Raw genomic sequence first — 22197 nt, 5'->3', positions numbered from 1 at the left:
CGTTAAAAATGCATTTCTTATTCTAATAAGGTTAGTTCTCAAATTAATGTTTATTCATTTGTCAACTTCGCTAATTGTATTTTGATATTTCATATTTCCATATTCTACAATTTTGTATAATTCGGAAGGTATAACATTTCAATAAAAAACTGTATCGTTTTATCTTTAAAATGTTATGGAAGTCTTCGTAGAAAATAAAGTTTTATGATTATATTGTATCTTATAATTTTGTTAAACAAATTTTATTGGGATTTTTATGGTTTTCAAAACAAAGAGTGACGGTGATCACTGAAAAATTTTTTCGTAAAAAGAATATTCGTTCTAATTTATGGCAACGTGTATTTAATCATGTTTTATAGACGACATAAATATTTCAGTGTTATTCTGACTTTTAGAGAACATTTTTATTACATAGAAGAAAATATATGTGTCCATTACCACTATTACGCATTTTACTATCTTTTTCATATAAAATAGAATAAAGCCCAAAACATATGTATGTCATGTATTTAATGAAATAAAAAATTTTCGATTTATCTATCCATGTACTACTTATTCAAATAACAATAACCTACCTGTAACAATACCATACCTGTTATTTAGTAGTACGTAAAAATTCAATTTTACAACGGTCGAAATACGATAGTGTTCTATTTCACAATACTAAAAACGTTTCTTAAATCCTGGCGCCACTTTACACTACGAAAGATTTAAAATGCAAACTGACATAAAAGTTGAAATCAAAACATAAAAGATAAGCAGTGATAAATAAGAAATGACCTGTCTTCCTTCTAGCATACTTTGCACCAAATGGGTCCATTAAAACACTTAAAATCTTGCGATATGGCAACACAATAAATCCACGTTTAGCAATGACACGGTATAAAGATGCTGTTGCACGGTAAAGTCGATAACGAGTCATGTGAATGGTAGACGATCGATACATCGAAACGATTATTGCACAAGTCGCGAAATTCTGACGCGCAGGGTTAAACGTTGTAGGAAAATCGAAAGATCGACGAACTTTCGAACGAGCGATGAAGAAATCGCTTGGTAAGGAGCGCACTTCCGGCTTCTTAAGGCGCATGTACACAAATATGGCGTCTTGGTGGAGGACGGTGGTGAGTGTACGCGACGACGTGGGGTTTGGCGGGGTTTGTCGGATCGATAGCGCGCATGAGAGTGCGCGAACACCTACGTCGGTGATCGTCGCGACCTGGCCGCCACCGTGAGTCGAGTATCCGGCGAGTATTTCCCGATGTCAATAGCGTACGTGCGTCCGAGTGACGAGCACCGGAGCCGGTAGCTCGTCGACGAGATTCCAGTCGGTCGTGTGTGCCCATTTCGCGCGTTTCTTCGCTTAAGTACCCGTCGGTTTCCTTCATTTGGATCGTGCTCCGATAGAGAGCCGATCATCCGGACCTGTTCGCCGCGAGTGTATAAGGTTATGTTCACGGTGGTTACGCGCGGAAGTATCGCGGAAGCCGGTATGGAGTCTCGTTGAAAGTGATATGTCCGTGATGTCACGAGGCTCGCCCTGGTGCCTCGACGCACCAGGGACGAGAAAATCCATGCTTTTTCTAACCATCGCCGTCCTTTTCGGCTTGTTGTCGCGAGGCGTCGTTGCCGAGAAGAGTAAAAAATGTAAGTAACGCTATATCGACTGCTTTTCTTCATTTTTTTCTTTTTACCGTTTTCCCCGCCTATAATAATTTCGCGTGTATCATATCGTCCGGACAAGTGGAATTAGTATTGTTTTAGAGTCGAGATGCAGTTTGAATGTTCCGTGTCATGCGCTTCGGAACTCACTCTCTGAAGTTGTCGCGATTTATCACAGATTTCCATCACGTTTTTGAATGACAATGCGAGTTATTCCAAACCTTTTTATCGTTACTATAACTGATGCATTTTTTAATTACATTTTAATTTCATTTTTTATCGCTTTGCATTCATTTGATTTAAGTGATTATAGGTTAGAAAGTTTGATACAAATTAGATGTTTTTGTTAGTAAGTTATTTAAAAAAATCTTCTTTTTCGTTAAAAAAGTGTCGCGTTCTATCTGATTCACTTCGTTCAGTAAATACCAGACCACTTTGCTCTTGAACATAATCGTTCTGAAATATTACTTGGTAATTAATGCAAATAATACGTTTATCGTGAAAAGTTTAGATTAGAAAGTTGCGAGTATTCATAGATACAGTCAGGGAAAAGAAGTTCAATTATTCTCAAACTTTGATTAAAATAGTGCAATTGAAAGAAAGTATTTACTTTTATCCTATTTTAAACTTATTTATTTTGATACTGATTCAATAGATATCTTTTTATTCTGTATAAATCTCTTCAAGAGGACAATGCTCATAAAATAAATCTGTTCATTCGCCTTGTGCAAAATTCTTTTTCTTTCTTATTGTATTCAACGGTTGCTTCCGTTGTTTCTGTGCTATCACCAAAACCACGTGGGAAGAAGCTATGTATACTTTGTATGTCGTTCGCGTTTCTTTATATACTATCATCATTTAATAAAATCTTACAATATGAAGAACGCGTGCTTTAAATTGGTATGTAATTATTTATTTGTATTAATTAAAAGAAGGATGCATATTAATTAATTTAGAAATATTTCGTTTATTACGTCGTATTATTATGCTAAAATTTCTTTGAAATTTGATTCTATATACGAACGTGCACTTTTGATAATTAAAAACGGGCAGATTGTAATATTATAAATGTTTTTACGAAATGAAAATAATTATGACCACATAAAATCACATGATGCATGATTTATGAAAAATGAAACCTGTTACTAATGAATAGAAAAGAAAATTTTGCCGTGTTATATGTCAAAGGGTTAGCTAAAAGTGGGTTTCCAGTCTAAAAGAACTTTGACTTCTTTATTGAACTGGTTGCGTGCAACGTATATCGATCAGTTGCACGTTTGTTCAGCCGTTACTATTATACTTCGCTTTACGACTGTTCGACCATTGTAATTGCCGAAGCTTGCTATTATGTTGCTTATTGAATGTTAACAACGTAAGTTATAATTTTTAATTCTCCATTGATTTAATTCATAACTATTCGCATGAATGGATTGTTAGAGTCCCATGAATGAAAATATTACAAGCTATGAGAAGGTTGATCTATTTGTTTGTATAGACTTTATTTTTAGGAAAAATGGAAAATTTATATTTATGATAATATAAAATCTATGATTTAACTAACTAATGATTGGTTATTCGCAATATAAATTTTCCATATCGTTAATATCAAATCTAAAATATTAAAGAGATTGTAATAAATTCGATTTTAACTATATCCGTGATATTATCAGCAGACTTTGTTACCTCTGCTTATATTCCATAAAGTGAAGCGGATTAAGTAGCGACGAAGATCGTAGATGTTATCGAAAAGGGATGATAGGTACATTATGCGCGATCTTAATATAAGTAATCTTGGTTTATTAATACGATTGCCAATACAGTATAAAGAAAGGTGATTAGACGCAATGGAAGCGGTCAAAAAGAAAGCTATTTAATGGGTGACTCTAATGCGAGTCTTGAATATTAATGTTGCATAAGCATTACCCAAAGTTGCACTTTACTTCTTTGTAGAACATTTAGTGCTTACTTTACATGCATTTAGTCGACGTAACCTGTGGTAAAATTTCATGTTAATTTTAAGTTTCTCGAGCGTTTGCTACCATGAAGCATTATGCAAAATAAATAGGCATTACACCGAAGACGTATTGCGATGATAATCTTATTTAATCTAACGTTTCTTGGTACTATCCTTCTTTCCATTTGTATTTAGTTTGCTTTAATAAAACAACGTAGGAAAACTTAATACGTATAACGTTCCAACGTGGGTTAATATTTATAACGTTTCTATTGTTAAATATGAAATGTTAAACGAACGTCAATATTCACCAATTATCATAGAAATACGATGGTTATATTCCCTAATATTATTTCTTATAATTATGTTCTCTCTTTTATTATTTCGTATTTAATTACATTTGTCAAACTGAGAAGTCTTCTTAATGGAAGAATATTGGAGTCAATAAGTTTTCATACATATCGTTTGACTTATATAAGTACAATATCTTCTGACGTTTCAACATACAATTGATGTATTGGAAAAATCAGTTGTTAAAATGTAATATCTCCCAATCATATCGGATAATTGAAAGCACGTTGTGACAGAGCTTAAAGATTGATGAGGAAGCCAATCATATTCTTCTTCCACTAACTTATAATGTATATGTGTTCGGTACTAAGTGCAGATTTGTCTTGACATCCTTATTTAGGAACGCTTCGAGATTAAAGAGCGTGGAACAACGAAATGAGAGGGAAAGCATTCAAATAGCAACTTCATTCTGGTAATTCAATCTTGCTTATACAGATATGTTAAACGAAATTATATGTGAATTTTTTCCATCGTTTTGATGTCTATGATCGACCCTGTAAATATCCTCATATGTTTCTCATTAAAAAATACTGAACATTGTTCTGTATCTATATAATCGTTTTAAAGAAGAATAGTTTTCAAATTTGTTATATCAGCTTGAGCTAAATGAACAAGCAAATGCAATAGCGCCTAACAGTTTAAAATTGGAAAAATGGTAGGTACGAGGAAGCATTATGAACTTTACAAAACAAAATTGTAGCTTGCAAAACCAACGAATAAATATAACGTATATTCTAGTGTAGGTATGGGACGTAATAAATATGTCTAGTACAAAAGTTACTGACTTAAATAAGTATGTAGCAATTTAAAATATCCTTTTAGCTGCTACTGTATTTATTTCAGAATGATAGCGTATATACATATGTATGTAACTGTATTTTCTCCTACGCTTCATGTTAAACTCAATTCCTTCCCTTCATTTCCTTTGTTATTAACTGTTCAATTGCTCGTTGGGTTCAATTGCTTCTAGTATATCACTCGGTTTGCTCTCCTTTGTTTCAGTTGTTTCGTTAATTTCAGTCCTCATCTCGAGGATTCCCCCTTTCCGGACCGTAATAAACTTTCGTCTGTTTCCTCCGGCTTTCCTTATACATTTTATGCATCCACAAAGCTTTTCCGCCCGCCGAAATCCTACGCGTCGCTTATCATTTTCGTCCCCTGTGGCCGGAATAATAAAGGAAATGATAAAATGTTCTTCTCATTATTCGAAGAATTATTTATTAATCGACCAACACGAAATTTTCATAAATATACGCAAGTACGATCGTTTTAGTTTTACCGCTTCCGGTCTCTATTCGATTTTTAAATCGTATCACGTTTCATTAGATTAAGTCTTTACGCTTTGTCTGATCATAGTGTACTTTGAAATTTATACGCATTTTATTTACTGGGAATTCACAGCGAAACAAAGCACTGTGTACGCGTTAAGTTTGAATGAAAATTTATTTCGAAGAACGACAACGCTATATATTATAGATCGCTTTGAAAGACGTGATATATTGTTTTCGTGTGCATGAACAGAGGTATTCTCTCGTTCGATGTTTTATTATTTCTGTAGGATGCGAACGGGTTAAAACAAACGTCATTGCAAATGATCACTCGTAGGATTAATCGTTCTTTCGTATTTAGTTATTTAATAAAATACACTCGTTTGTTCAATTCTTCGATATATCTATACCGGAATTGTAAGTAATTTGTATTGATAATGCATTTTCGTAGTGAAAACTGAAGGCTCTTGGTAGCTTTTACCAGATACCAATGTACTACATGCAATATTGATAAATAATCAACTGTATAAAAAAGAATCCTCTCTCGATGAAGCAAAACGAATTCAGCAGGAACATCGTTAAATCGGAACTGTGTGACTCGATTCGATAAAAATGCGCTAGAAAAACTGGTCGATTAGCGGAATTCCTACACGGAATAATTGATTGGAACGTACAATTAGCCGCTAGCTATCTCACGGTTAAAAGTTCTCCGGTGAATCATCGGTCTTTCATCAGACGAAAGACTTCTCTGATGAATAAAATTGCAAAGAAGGGAAGAAATTTTATTCGTTTACCTCCTGTCTATCCATCGAGTTTATCTGCACTGCCATAACTCTGCACTATCCTGTAGACTGTAGCCTAGTGTAGACCAAAGGGAAACTTGGTTTCTTCCAACAGAAGGGAAAACTGTACCCGCCCCTCGTATATTTTCGGAGACGCTGGTGTGAAATTATAGTGGCTTTGCTATAGGTCTTGGTAAACGAGCGAGCTGTCATGCGAAAATTGCTGTAATCACGCCAAAGTTGCCGGAACAACGTTAATTGTTTGCTCCAACGGTAGCAGGAAGATTACTGCGTTGCCGCGGCCAGTATACGACGAACGTGACACGGACCGATAAACGAAGCTAATTACGACAGTCAAATTAGCTCGGACGAACAGCCATACCGCACTGATTTGGCGGTCATGTATGATCGATCAATGTCCATATACTGTCGATCGAAACGTACGCCTATCATAATTACTAATATCCCTTGTTATTGCTTCCTATGAAGGACCATAGTTTTCGGTACATCGGTGATCAAATATTACTCTCGAATATACTCATAACGCTGTTTCAACTTGTCTTATGGTAAATTGGATATCTTTTAATCCGATATTATATAATAATGAATACACAAACGATATCCCCGTTTGAAGTTGTTCAAGGAGTTTGTTAAAGGTAATTGAATAAAAAGGAAATTGTTTCCAAGTTATCTGTAACTTGCTAAAATAGGTACTTAGGGGCTGTTGTAGTTCTTAATGAGAGTATAAGAGCATAAATTTAATTTAGTAGGTACACGGTACACTGGCTCATGAAAGTACTTGAATACTTATCGGGGCAAACTTTATGTCCATACTGTTATATTTGTTATATTTTGAAACATTTTGAAAGTTCATTAGTACTGTAGCCAGATGCATCGTGATTATATTAATAACATTTGAAATTAATCCGAAAATATATTACAAGATGTTTATGGGATACGTGTAATTAATAAAAAATTGTTACAGTGTGAATAACCATCCTAAAAATATAATACGCGTTAAGTACGGTCTCACTGAATATCGGGGATTATTTGATATAACGAATAGAGTTGACTGTTCAAATACTTTTTCGTGAACTCTGCGAGATACATATATACTTGTATTACATGTTTTATAATTTCTGCACATTGGTTATATTTGTATAATATTGTGTTGGTAACTAAGTGATTGCGGATTTTGTCGTTACCGTCTAATGACAAAATCCGCAATCACTAAATTGCCAACCCACTATAATAATAACTAATAACTATATAGTGTATGTGATTTTAAATAAATAAAAAAATAAATGAATAGAAATAGATACGAAAGGACGATAGAACCTTCGAACAGATTTAATATTTCTTCGGTAAACGTATATGTTTGCCATTACGGTCGTGTCAACATTTTACGGGAATAATCCTATCATTTTTCTTTAAATTTCTCCTATGCAACCAATTTTCAACAAGAATTTCCAGATCTTAGAATAGAATCGGGGTTTCTTTCGAAAAAAAACTAAGCGAACGTGACATAGTTTTCAGTATCTCGGACATAAATCGGAAGAAAGCCTTTCGTTTCATCTAAAAGAACTCGATCAGCTTTGATCGGTAGACGTTCAGTCTAAAGCATAGCTTTTTGTGCGACCGCTCTCTCCCATGTGGCATCGATTTTCCTGCGGCCCGCATAGATTTTCACCTTTGTAGAAAGTGTCGTGCACTCAACGGCGAGGCCACTGCTTTTCTCTTCGTCCGAAGCACTCTTGCTCCATATTTGCACGCGGTCTTCGAGCGTTCATCCTTCTGTCTTACATCTACCTACTCCTGTGTCCGTACTTGTTCGAGTACCAAAACCTCGAACGTGGAGCTCTCCTTTGGCGCACGTTGGTCATAGATTTATCGATCGCGAAAGTCGTTCCTTTCATCGATGAGACGCTGTGACGAAATAAAAACGCTGTTTCTTGACTTTCAGTCTTAATTACAATTTCCTAGTCTATGATTATTCAATCTTCGTTTTTAAATGTTTAAAATCTGTTTAAAATCGATGGTTGGATCGACTATATTTTTCCAACTTCTAACTTTCTTTCTTTATCAAAGTTGTCTACATAAGCAGCACAATTCATACAAGTAACTATTAATTATTAATTTCAAAATTTTTTATACATATTTAGTATGTATTTTAAAGAAGATACATATTACGATGCAAGTTTGAAGTATCGTGAAACTGGCAAATTAATAGATGTATTAGTCGTTGTAAATAATTATCTATACCTGTATGTATCTCTTCCGTATATCCGACAGGTGTTAGGTTTCTCACGTTTCATTTCATAGATAGTTACTAAATAAAGGGATTTATTTCTTAAGTACTGTAACGAGTTAAATTCTCCGTTGTTCGTGATATCGTAAGTGTCGTGTAAAGCCAAAGTGGGCTTTTAAACTCTAGTTGAGATTAAACTACCTATCGTGATGCCGCCTTTAAGCTTGGCTTAAACTTTAAGCTTTGGCAGAGAACCTCTATGTAAATAGTTTTGATTGATAATGGACTAAGAGAAACATCGTGATAGATTTAGTATAAAGGAGAAACTAGCTACGTTCAAGTTTCCGCGAACTATGATAAACAAGTGATGCGATCGAACTGTTAGATTATTATTGTTGCGCTATATTCGATAAGGGAATAGAATAATAGTTATGAATATGTATTATATCGGAAGAAGACTAAACGGACAAACAAACTTTTCAGGATAAAATTACGACTCTGTCGATGATTGAGAAAATTTTAAGACCAGAACACCAAATTCGCTCGATTGAAAAATGTTCCGGGCAATAAAGTCGCAAGCGTCGTTTTTTCGAACACAGACAATTTCTCTTTCGCACGGCGAACATCGGTGGCAGAACCGTATACTCCTGTTTCTTACTCTCTCTTTCTCTCTTTCTGTAGCCCTTCCGTGGTTACCCTTGTCACTGTCTGGCGGCTTGATTTCTTGCTAAACTCTGCCGGCAAGAAACTTCGCATCCGGGAAGGAGTGACTCGCTCTTTCCCCATTTACTTATCCCCTGGGATAGTCGCGGTGGTCCAGACTGTGCATCACCGGCGACAACGGTCCTTCGACTTGGCAAAATTCCACTCAATTTCTGTGGAATTCACGTGCGACCGACAGACCGCGAAATTCTACGTAAGGTGATGGTCGTTGAGTTATGAGCGATCGCGGTTGTCATTTTTCTTGTACCTTTTTTCATCGTTTTTGCTTCGACCGAGTGATGTTTTGCATGATTCCAATTCACCAAAGATAAATTCGGTCGTAATAGATTGCCGATGTTCCTATTTGTAGAATACGGGCAAAGCTTCTTGAAATTTAAATGTAAAATGTAACCTGCAAAGCTCTGCTATTCTTCTAAATCTTACATCTAACTGTTTCACGAATCTTTAACGCCCTTTCATCTTTAATTAATTTCTAATTAAATTAATTACAATTATTTTCGACTGTCTGCCTGGGCCACGATAAATTACTCGAGGAAAGCAGTCCCGATCGACAAACGTAGTTTCTTGTTTTTATCATTAAACTGCTCAATTCCTATATCGTAAATATTTTAGTATTTTCTAATGGTTTAAGCAAAGAGCGTAGAAAATTTCTTCGACTTTAAATAAAGGATCTAAATTTCATGTGATATACACGTATCTGTTGATACTACAAGAAGTTAATTTTGCTCATCAATTCCAGCACCATCGATTCGTACGTGCTTTGGTAACATTTTTATATTATTAATAAAAATCGATCAAAGTGTCTCCGTGTCCATGAGCGCCAGTATTTCACTTTCAATTCGAAAATAACAAGAAACGGGTTTCGCTCATACGGATAGTAGCGATGTTTTTCTCTCTGGTAAAACACTTTGCTCGCATTAAAAACGAAACGATTCTTGTGTGCGACGTTGAAAAAAAGCGGGTCGCTCGCAACAGTCACGACAGTCGATGATTCCCACAAGCGCGCGTTCCGAAATGGATTTAAGCCTGCCGGTAGTGTGGTGAGTTTCGTCAAATTGAAAGCCACCAAGTTGTAACTCGAAGTAGCGGCTTCTCCAATCGTTATAACGAAATGTAGTGCGGGAATTACTAACAGCAACGGCCGATTGCTAGCAGCACTGCGGTACCTCACCTGTCGCTTTCTCGGTTTCCTCTCTTTGTGCGGCAGCCACCTCAATTACTGAGGCTGTTCGTATCGGTAACTTCGAGACGGCCAATCTGCCTCGACGCGACGAATCAATTGAGAGGTTGCTGGAGCCCGCAGAATGTTTGGACCCTCACCAAAGTTCAAGGGAATTCCGTACCTATCTCGTTAGTTGTCGTTACTTTTCAGCCTATGAGTGATTCTGTCAATTAATCAGATTTTTCCAATCTTTTGTATCGAATATCATTTATAGCGAAGAATATCATTAATGTTATCGTATGTTACAAATTGTGTAGTTAAAAATTAAGAAACTTTGATCCACGAAAGTTCGTTACAAATGTACGTCGTCAATGATGATTGTCATGCAAACGTAGTCGGTATTTTCGGAATGTTGTACGGAATATTTTTTCTGTATCAGAAATATTCTCCTAACGTTAATATTATAAAGTATTTACAGGAAATAATTGCAGAATAAAATAAGTTGAGACGCTCGGTAATTTTCTGTTTTAGAAATAAAACTATTATTGCAAAAATCCAGTTTTCTCACGTTGGTTCGTCTAAATCGAATAGCGTGCCGAGATAGTTAAATTCGTAGCTACTCTGTTCATATTTTGCGAATTAATTCGTTTACTTCGGATCGGAGGAATAGTAATTAGATCAACTAGTTGTTGAAAGTACATAGAAATAATGGAAAGCCAAGGGAAAGGAAATTAAATTTATAATTTAATTGAGTTCAATGTTCCATTCGTATTATCTTTTAAAATTTTTCAAATGTTCAAAGGCTAAAAAAAGCTTTGTACACATCAAAATGTACACTATTATAAGTATTTAACTAATGGAAATGTTCTTCTGCATTGTATTTACTTAGTTTAATACAACAATAATCCGAGCTTTATATATAACTACGATCCGTAGCCTGATGGTAACGTCGGATTAAACTTCGTACCATAGAAAAATACCGTGAAAAGTTGCCAGTTTTTATCCTGAAAAAAAAAGTAGAACGGAATTCCTATATAATCTTTACGTATTAAACCATTATATTTTTTCCTTTTCTCTTCGCTTTGCTCTTCCTTCTTTATATGCACTGGCGCGTACCGGTGCATTGTGAGCTCTGGCATAGTTATTCTTTTGGGAACGTTATTCCTACTTGCAAAGGAAATATGAAAAAGATTTTATATTTTTTCGATCTATCATTGAAATACATTTTATGCACCGTTGTAGTTAGCTTCTTCGCATTGTAAATAATGCTGTAAAATTTCAGATAAATATTTGTTTCTCCTAACGATACGATATTATTTATTCAAAAGTTTCTATTTTGTTAATAATAGTAAGGAAATTTTCATCATTCTAAAATTCTATTCGATAATAACGTGTCGTAATGGGAGAAATGGTATCGCATCGTATGTGTGCAAGATTCGTCGTAGTAATTTTATATTCTAATCTCTATATTCTTAGAGATAGAATGAGATTATTTCGTAAGAATTTTTCTACTACTTAAGTGAAATATTCTAAGATTATAAATTAAATTTTATCGTATAATTGTTATTCCCCTTGTTCATAAATGAAAGCGTTTTCTTTTTACGAACAGATCAGATTTAAAAGTAAAAATAAAAAATGACTTGTAAATTACGGGAGATTTTTAAAGAACCCCAACGTGTACTACACTTTATGAAATTTTAATTTAAATACTTGAGGTTGAAATTCCCAGCAACGTCACGTATACACACATTCCTAGCATAGATGCGTATGGATGCTCTGGACGGGTTACGCAATTCACATCTCCCTGACCTAGTATATTGGCATACAAGCGTAGCAAATATTAAAGGAATTTGTCCCCTTTTACGTAAATAGATTCTTATATACATACTTATCAAATGTTTGACATTTTTTCATTTTGCTGTTTCTAATTGTACCTTTATGTCAATTCGCTGATTTCTTCGGAATAAAAATGTTTTTAATCGCATGTTTTTTCCTCAATTAATTACCAAAATATCCTAAAGCGTATATTCGTGAATGCTCCAAGATATATTTAATAATGAAATTCAAAGGAAAAGCTTTCCCTCTTTTCGAATGCGTAATAAACTTAATTACGAAGCGAGATTAACCATGTGTTCATGAACATAAAATCCTAAAGATGAATACTCTCGAGAAATATTAAAACTGAAAGCAGCAACGATACATTGTCTCGTTTGATGTGTTTGCAAAAATATATTACATTACGCTGGAGCAATGTTTTAATAAAATCGAAAGTACCAGACAAGAGCCAGATATACGTCCCGTAGTGTTTTCAAACTACCAGTTTATCTGATCTTATCCTCTTTATTTAACTAGATTAACGATCCGCTATGAAAGAGAAGCATGATCGACAGAATCTTGCGAAGTATGTATCGCGTGAATAACTTAGGCCGAGTTACTCATCCGTGCGAACATTCTCGAAAAGTGTATTGACGTCATTACTAAGCAAGTATTTACTTCGTTTCATTCACGTTTCATTCGGTATTCATAGAAAGCTGTGGATCTGACGTTCGTAGCGGCGCAAAGAGAGCGCAGAACGTTTTCCTCAACAGGCGGCAGAAAGTTAAGAGAGTCGAAGAGTGGTTTGAGGGAGGGGGCAAGGTTGGAAATTGAGACTGCATCTATCATCCTGAAGCTACCTCAAAGAAACCGAGACGTCTCGGTCGAAGGAGGTAGCTCGGCTAAGGTAAATGTTGTCTCACCTTGCCTACTGGGCGTACGAGGGCAGTGCAAACAGATCCTACGGCCATATTTAACGTTTCCTCGATGCTACCAGGACTGAGTACTCAACAGGACAGCGCCAGGGTACCGAAAGATTTCGCTCATGATTTTTTGCGCTGTCGAATCTTGACTAGCACCTCGGTACAACCTGCCAGTTCGTTACAATCTTCCGGAAGCCCGTCAATCAATTTCTCGGCTACGCTCTAGATCGGCGTACAGAGAATAGATAGGAGATGGGTTTTAAATAAAAGCATCTGCATGTTTTAAAGAACGTTTAATAATGTATGGCTTTCACCAGATGTATCTTCCGTGTTCACGTCATAGGGTTATAGCGTTCACGGTTATAGGAGAATATTTTTTACTCTTAACAATGAAATTTTCATCGTTTTCCTGTTGCTAATATTATTTGACGAGTAGCTCGAATGGCACGAGGAACGAAGTATAGCGAATTAAGCAGGCGAATGAAACGAGTTGATTTCGACGATTCTTCGGTTTGGGTTTTAAAATGTCTGGCTTTTAAAGATCTTTCATACGCTTTCGTTAAACTTTCTTTTGTTTAAACCTTCGCTTAAACATATCGACCGTTTATCAACTTATTTGATATTGTACGTACATTTTGCTAGAAAAGTTTTGAAAGTATGAAAATACAGCCAATTCGTTTAAATTAATTCTGAAAGTTTCACTTCCTCTACTTTGGACTATTTGTCTTGTGAAATCGAGTTTTTTGTTCTGTCTCAAATGTTCACTGTACCATATATATATATAGAATATCGTGGAGGTTGACCGTGATCCATTTATATTTTCCATGTGAACAATCTCGACTAAATGCCATCTTAATTCTTTCTATCTCTCTGTACCTGTTCGATACATCTCGCCATATATTTCAAGTGTCTTTCTCACGAACGAAGAGACCAACGGTTAAGTATCTTCAGATGTGGAACAGTGACAAGAAAAACCAGGGTCCACAGACAAATGGTTCATGGACTCGAAATGGGTTTCCAATGTTAGTAGATACGACTCTATTTCACGTTTCAATGAGAACATAATTTTGTCTCAAAGTATAACCAATTAATTGGTTTCGCTTTTATTTATAGAATCGTTTACTTTTTTTTCTTTTTTACTGGATATAATTATAAATAATTGCTAGTTTGCTTAAATTTTCGATGGTCAGTAAAATATTTACTACGTGCAACGCGTCCACGTTGCAGGATTATTATAAACAGCGTTAATTTTCTGACGATGCCGCAGTAATTAAGAATTTAATTATTAAAATTACCGTATTATCGTAGCATTACATTTATTTATTTAGATTTATTACTTTGTTGAGCAATAGCATGTATCGAATCGTATTAAATTTTATTTGAACGTATGAATAATTCGAATCGATTTACTTACGCGGAATATTTTTTACAACAATCTTTTCTTTGTACTTATAATTCATTTGAATATTATAATTAAAGCACAATAAATACGCTGAAATCTTTCTCGCGATCAGTGGCAGCCAAATGTAAAATTTAATTTGTTTAAGTAATTCAAGAAACTTGTAAAGCATATTGATGTTTAAAATACTGCGAACTAGGACATTCATAAAACTCTGTTTAATTGATGAGCCAATTAATTATGCATTTGAAGCGAAGTATGGATATTTTAATATAATACGTTACAATTGCAAAAGTGAAATTGCACAAATATTATAAAATTGTAAAAATACATCTCTCCAAAATTAAAGAAATATTCTAACAAAAAATCAAGTGTTACAAATAGTTTCGCGTTTCAAATTATGTTAAACGAGGAATTTACGCTTTTAGTTTATCAGAGATATAATCGTATATTAATAATTAATTACAATAATACGATGGATCTTGCATATTATGTATTGGAATTACTATTGATAATACTATCAATTAATTCGTGATATCAATCTCATTAAAATGTAACGTATATTAAGTGCTGAAATTAATAGTGGCGCAGGTTCAGCTCATTGTTATTTGCCATGAAATAGCGTTTTCACTTTACCGTATTAAAAAGCTCTCTATATATCTTTTAAAACTACGAAATTTATAAATATTATTATTGCATGCAATTACATACCACGTAAACGCTAGACAACTATAATTTTATTTCTCGACTTTGTGATTTTCAATTCCCACTTAATCCGTATATCGAACATCAATAACTCCGGCCATTCCCATCCATTCAATCGGACGTTTCGTATCAGCGTTTAAGCTGCAAGATCTAAAAATATACAAAAGCGAGTTACGGAGTTATCGATTTCTCTTTCTTCATTTGCGTGCTCCCGCCGTCTGTGCTTTTGTCTTTTTGAGCTGTTTGTCCTTTTCGAACCTTCCGGCAATTCGGAACAGTGCGCGTCAGAAGCAGACCCTTTCATCCGTGCCGTGGGTATTATCGCGCACGCCATCTGCACCTACAACCCTTTCCCGGTTGGTTTGTACCCTCTCTTTCCCTCTCCTTCTCTCCCTTTCTCTCATGCGAGCTTCCAACCACCTACACACTTCCGTTTTTCCGGCGCAACCCTTCTACCACCCCTTTCCTCGTTCCGTGGCTGTACTCGAAACGATGTAGCCTTGTGCACGAGCAGCACGTTCAATAGATATCAAATGATCAATGAGACACTCGTCGAAAATATACGAGAAAGTTATGTCCCAGCGAATTCGTGATCCAGCAAGGACGCACGACGCGAGTACGAGATTAGAAATATTGAATAATGAAATGAGTGTGAGAAGATCAGGTTCTTTTGATCCTTGTCACGCAGTGATATTCGTATAATGGACTCTGAATACTGATTGCCAGTCAATTGGATAATGGATCACGTCATTATTCCTTTGCAGTCTGTGAGAAAGTTTGCTATATTTTAATCATATTTGGCTACGCGTGCTATTCTCTTCTTTTTAAAATTTGATTGGTCGACTTCGATAATTTATAAGTGATTCGCTTGTATTTTAACTTTTGTATGCTTTAAATGATAGCCGCAAGTAGAGAGCGATAAATTTCGTGCATCTGGAGTCTTATTTTCTTTATTTTCTGGTTTTATCTTTTTTTTTTTTGTCGGGTATTGTCACTGAAATTTGTATCATTTTGGATATGTGCATGTATAGTTATCGTATGTCTCTATCTGCTTTTCAACATTGACAAACACAACAAGTACTTCTTTATTCAATGTGTAGAATTTCTAGACTAAACTCGTGATTCATGAGTATTTGCGTCGTTCATTTTCACTTCAATTATCTCTTGTTGGATTTGGAAAATGTCTCGAACTCTTATCTGATCGCGGGCGCGTATCAAGACGCGAAGAAACAAATCGAATAACTGTAATGCCATTTACTGGAATGGCAAGGACGAAGGAAGAGGCAGAGAGGTCTATGGGAAAATTCATCCTCCTGGAACGGTCCTACGATCTTGCTATATCCTGTCGAGCGATAAATTCAATATGTCTTCTCAGATACCCCTTGAGAACCAGCCATTCGTACGTGGAAGATACGGCACTGCTGACACGCATCAAACATTTATCTGTGTGTATGCGATCATACATTTTTCGTGTCTATGTTATTCCAAAATAGTCAAAAAATCCGTCCTTGTATTTTATGTACACATACGTATATTTTTTATAATGAATCAAATTTAGTAAGGCCACTATTAAATATTCATATAAAATTGATATCAAATAATCATAAATTAAATCGAACTAGTTAGTTTGTAACGTAACTTTAACGTAACTATAATTATCCCAAATATTATGAAATATGTAATGGTATTGTAGTATCGTGGGCAAAACAAGGCCTAAAAATATCGAGTAAACCATAAACATTGTCGACGATCGGATGTCTACGCATCCTTGCCGCTTACCCTTAATATTCTAAATGACCCACTATAAAACCATTTTTATGATTAAGGTTCTTCAGGCCAAAAACAAGCGTTCTTTATAATTTTTCTTATGACGAGAGAAGTGAGGGGGTGTGAATCGAGAAGCTAGAGAGTGTGAGTTACGTTGTCGGGAGAGTGTTGCTAGCGTTGTCGAGAGAGTATGAGCGTTGGATTTGTTGTGACGAGAGTTGCAAATTAATTATTGAGTTGTCTAAAGTACAGCACGTTGTTGCGATTAGTTCATGTTAAATAACCATCGCTTCCTGTCTAATCAACATCTGTATCAATCCATTCATTGTAAATAAATCATAATTATTTACTACAGTATATTTCATATTTTGAAACAATTATAACATATGTAATAATTTTTATAAATGTTCATTCTAACTTAAGAAACATCTTTTGTAACTTAATATTGATCGAACGAATATAATGCTAAAAGAGAGTCAAGAGAAGGCAGTTGGTAAAGTCTGCAGTTATTTCTCTCACAGCCTCTTACATTTATCATGATATATATATATGTATATATAAAGCACATAAATTATGAGGATATTTATAAATTAATAAAAGATTAAATAAGGGAGATGAAAAGTGAAAGGCAAATGAAATTAAAAATAAAAGTTGTAATTGTTAAATAGGTTCGATTACAGCGCTATCAATCGCTGTAGAAATGCAGATTGCGAAGTCACAATTTTTTTTTTTGTTTAACAACATTTTTAGTAATTATTCCCGCTGCTCCTCTCAGGTTCATACGACCTAAATTTCTAAATATTTGGTTTTAGTATCCCATACAATTTTACTATATTTTGAGCATTCCATGTTTTTCGCGAATAAAGTATTCCAAAATAAAAAAAAAAGAAACAGAAAATTTTGAAGAGGTGTAGAAGTGAAGAAGAGATGAGAAGAAGCAGACTTAATAACTTTTCCCATTTATGCCGATGATAATTAACAATTAAAGTCTGATTTTTACAAAAACGATTTTTACAAAAAAGGACGGAGAATATGTAAAAAAAATGTTAGACTTAATAAAATATGTATGCAACTTGTTGCTAATAATAACTGTATCATTGTAATTTTTATTATTATTACTATTAGGCGTTATTGGTGTAATGCATATTGCATTATAATAATATACTATATTGTGACGATATAAATATTATTTTATACAAATATTTTTATTATATTATATTATATTATTATATTTTATTTTTACATAAATATTATTTTTATATAAATATTTTATTTTTATTTTAATTTTATTTTTATATAAATATTATTTTATACAAAAATAAAATATAATAAAATTTACATGTTTGGTACACGTTTGATAATGATATGTACGCTAGAACTTGCATCCGACTAGGTGGTAGCGCGGGTTAAGCGCCTGGCTGCAATTCGTAGGAGCTCCGGTTCGATTCCCCGGTCGGTCTTTCTCGTCCTTCGAATTCTAGAGTGCCAAACGTGTTTTTGGTGTGTTTTGTTGTTCGGTTGAGGCTTCTCAGGGATTATTTTCTCCGTTCTTATTCCTCTTTCTCTTTCATTCACTTTCGTGAATAAACCCACAGATAAATTTGCTCCATGCATACATATTAATCGTATGTACTGGCGTTCCCGATCTGTGGAGATAAATCGCTGGTTATTCGCTTGCTATGTTTGCAGAGTAGTTCATTTCAATTATTCTGGGAATACGCTTGCTTTACCAGCTACATATTTTTTTTCCACTTAGATAATTCAACATTTATTTGGCATATTTTAAACTTGTCTTCGATGAATTAAATTTTTTTTCTATTTTAATTCTCTAAAAAATAAAATTATTTATGTTATGGTCGTAACACATATCCATATCTTTTCATTCCGTTACGTTTTATTAATTACATAAATTGAAACGAGTAAATAGGAATTTATTTGAAAGAAGCAGGGTCGTGCAAAACACGAATTGTCAGAACTCTACCTAAAAATGATAATTAAATTATTGCAATTAAATTTAATAAATCGAAATTGATTTAGGAGCAAAGTGTGTATTTTCAACAAAGTACCTACAATCTCTAATATGAATAAATATAATAAAATATTACTCAAGTTCAATATATTTCAAGTTCATCTTATAGAATGTTCAACAGATCGTCAGTTATGAAATCCTAAAAAATTATTTCAATAATTGAATACTCGGTCGGGACCTTAAAAAGCACGAGACTCTTAACAAACCGTTATTTGATGTCGAATCGAGCTGCGAGCGTTGTTAACCATCTGGCGAGATTGAATAAACTATTTTTCCTCTGCCGTATAAATTACCCGTTCCATCATAGCAACAGTTAGATCGGTCTAGCCTCGGTATGCAGAAATATGCCGGTGCGCGGAATAAGGCAATTAATGTTGAACCAGCTTGAAGTTACTCGGAATGAAATAGGATTACCCAGCAATTGTGCCCGATCTACAAATACATTTCTCTCTATTTGCGTTACCGCTCTCGGTGCTACAACGCGCACAGGCTACCTACTATTTCTACTTTCTCCGTGGATCTTAGAAATATGCGTAATTAAGACACTCAAATGGTTGTGCACTCGAGAGATACTCGTGCGGTCACTGGGACTATACACGCGCGTGCACTACGCCGGCAAATTTTCGTTGTGCAACAAACGCAGCGTAAGATTTTACCACCGACACAATTAATTACGAGCAGAACACTTTAATTACATAGAAATTATTCAAGAGATCCTGTTCGCCGAGCGTGCATCTCATTTTTATCACGATGAAAATCATTTGAAACGCTGTTCGACCGACCAGCTCTAATTTCAACCGTATTACAAGAGATTTAATATTTTATTGTTTCATTGGTTAATTGTGTACATACATACGCGAATTTTTCGCAATTTGATTAGCAAGTCTTACATACCTGTATTGTTTTAACGAATCAGTCAGATGTAGTGTAGTATAGTGACTGTCAAAAGTATTCGGTTTTAGCGTTGAAATATCGTTGATATAACGATTTTGCAAGCGATGATTCATTGCAGAATATGGTACCATGGTTTGTAAAACCGCAAAACGTTGTCAAATCTTTCGTAAAAAGGAATTATGCTAATGTATTATTTAAATCTACGTAGGAATATCTAATTAAGGATTAGTAGAAGACTATAGAAAGCTATTCTGCTATAATTGCGTCAAAGATCGCTCTACTCTTTACGAAAATAATTGAATTGGAATTTAAAAATTGAATTCGATTGCTTTCGATACAAAGATGCTTCCAATTTTCTTCGATAGTTGCTAGCTATTTAAAATACGCCACATCTTCACATACGTTACATTTAGATTGGAATAAAATTGCTGAGATTCGCGGTGCGCTGTCTAAAAATCTGGAAAACTTTATCGCGAAACATTTGAAAACAGATTGCATAAGTACGAGTAGATGGAATCTTGAGTTTTCCGATTTCATCGCGTCTTTTCCGTCGCGTTTTCTGAAAATGCCCGTCGTCTGCGTTGGTTCTACGCCGAGATATTTGCAAACTTTGTTTAACCGTTTTATCGAAAATTGAAGTTACACAGAGAAACACAGTTCCGTCCGGCAAGTTCGCACGCCGCGGCCACGAAAACCGTTTTGTAATATGTGTTACATAAATTTGAGGTAAACCGTATACAATAGCAGAAACTCAGTAACAACATGAATACTAAATTTACGGTTTGCTACAGTTTTCAGTGGGAATTGTATTACGCGTTACGCTTTCGACGAACTTCACTAATATTCCCTGCTGAACTGTAGTCCATTCCTGAGACTAATTGCTTCGGTTTCAACGGCCACCGTTAATCCTGCTTAGAAGGAACGTATTCTGCTATGTATTTCCTTCTTCCATCGTAAATATGTTATTGTTATTTATTTTACTTAAAATCGCGTCAAACATTTTTTATCGCCATAGCGATCGCGCTATAAGAATAGAAAAAAATATGGAAAGTGCAAAATAATGGCAAGGCTGGTTACAAATTTAAGTAATGATATCTATACATTTTGAAGAACATGTATCATACGCAGCACAATTACGATACGATACAGTACATTAATTAACCTAAATTTAAATTAATACGATACAATGTATGTTAGAACTAAGTCGCAGTATCGTAACTGATGACAAGATTAATATGTTTGAGGAAATAAAGAAGATTCTCGCGGATCGTACATATGTGTTTGCACAAACGCGTGGTCGTCTCGTAGATCTTTCAGATTTTAATGGCTCAACGCGCAGGCATTTTTACGACGCTGATGCTTTAGCCGACGATATCTATGGTGCTGGTATTTTAATCGTACTTTACGATTACTTTTTTTCACTCTGACATCGGCATCTAGATAGTATTGGAAATGTTTTTATGAATTACGAAGATATTGCAGATATTAATCTAGCATATCTAAAACTAGGATATATTCAAATTCTCTAGCGGTTTAGTGGTTTATTGATTTTTGGACGTTTTAGAATTGCCGAGTATTTTTTGCACAAATAAAAATGATATGATATTGTACGTATAATATTATCATAAATGCCTACTACGTTAATATTTATATTACACTTACGATTGGTTAATAAAACAGATTTACTAGCAAGTGCTTCAAAGGATTATGTATATTACGGTTCTGCTTATCTATTTTTATTCTTCGTCGCACATATTTCAATCTACTGTACAATTCACCTATAAACATAGATAGAATATGAAGATTGCATACGATATTTCTACGATATGTCGCATAATTGTACTTTTATTTTTATAATACGCTTCTACGTACAATTCCTACATTTCTTACGATTTATTAAAAAAGTACATTATCACCATTCCACAATTCACACATTAAAATTATTCAAACAGTGAATTACCCAAGCAATTTCCTCCCAGCCAATTTTTCTCTTCTCAAACCATTTGAAATGGATTCCTTCTGCGCTCGTACAGCGAGAGATATTCAGTCGAAGAACAATCGCGGTATGTGGTACGTGGTCGTGGTAGAAAATGTGAAGGAATTCGTCAAGTCGGCAGAGGGAATCCGCGAAAATTTCCTGTGAGAAGCGATAAGATGTAATAATCGCTTCTTCCGTGAAGGCGGCAGGCACATACACGTAGTCGGTTATAGAACATCGGCGGTGTAATAACCTCCGTGGCCCAGATACGAGAGAAAAATCGAAGTCGACGACAGACATATTGGATGCTCGAAAGATACTTCCGTTTCGGTGTTTTTGTCCTACTTCTTACATCGGTGGCTCGATCCCGACATCCAAATATCAATTCTTTCGGGACACACGTGCGCCGTACCGCCTGGATCGATACGATTCGAGGCTGCATAATCTCTCGCGCGACAATGCACCTTTTCTCTGGTCGACGCTGTTCGAATCAACCCCCCGGATAACGTGGAAAATGCGACGTATACCGTCGTTCTTCGA

The 22197-nt window shown here is 34.9% G+C and overlaps 1 protein-coding gene across 1 annotated transcript in view; it reads left to right on the top strand.

Moving 5' to 3' along the window:
- The first annotated feature begins 1104 nt into the window (after positions 1-1104).
- The window catches only part of LOC132910557 (uncharacterized), a 252870-nt gene continuing 231777 nt past the window's right edge, over positions 1105-22197 (top strand). Inside the window, exon 1 of the mRNA XM_060966329.1 lies at positions 1105-1644. Within this exon, the coding sequence (XP_060822312.1) occupies positions 1512-1644 (133 nt within the window). The 5' untranslated portion in view covers positions 1105-1511. The remainder of the gene's footprint in view (positions 1645-22197) is intronic.

This window comes from Bombus pascuorum, chromosome 9 (assembly GCF_905332965.1).
Source record: "Bombus pascuorum chromosome 9, iyBomPasc1.1, whole genome shotgun sequence".
Classification (NCBI taxonomy): domain Eukaryota; kingdom Metazoa; phylum Arthropoda; class Insecta; order Hymenoptera; family Apidae; genus Bombus; species Bombus pascuorum.
Note: the sequence above shows the minus strand (reverse complement) of the source record. Positions and strands in the feature narration are given on the sequence as shown.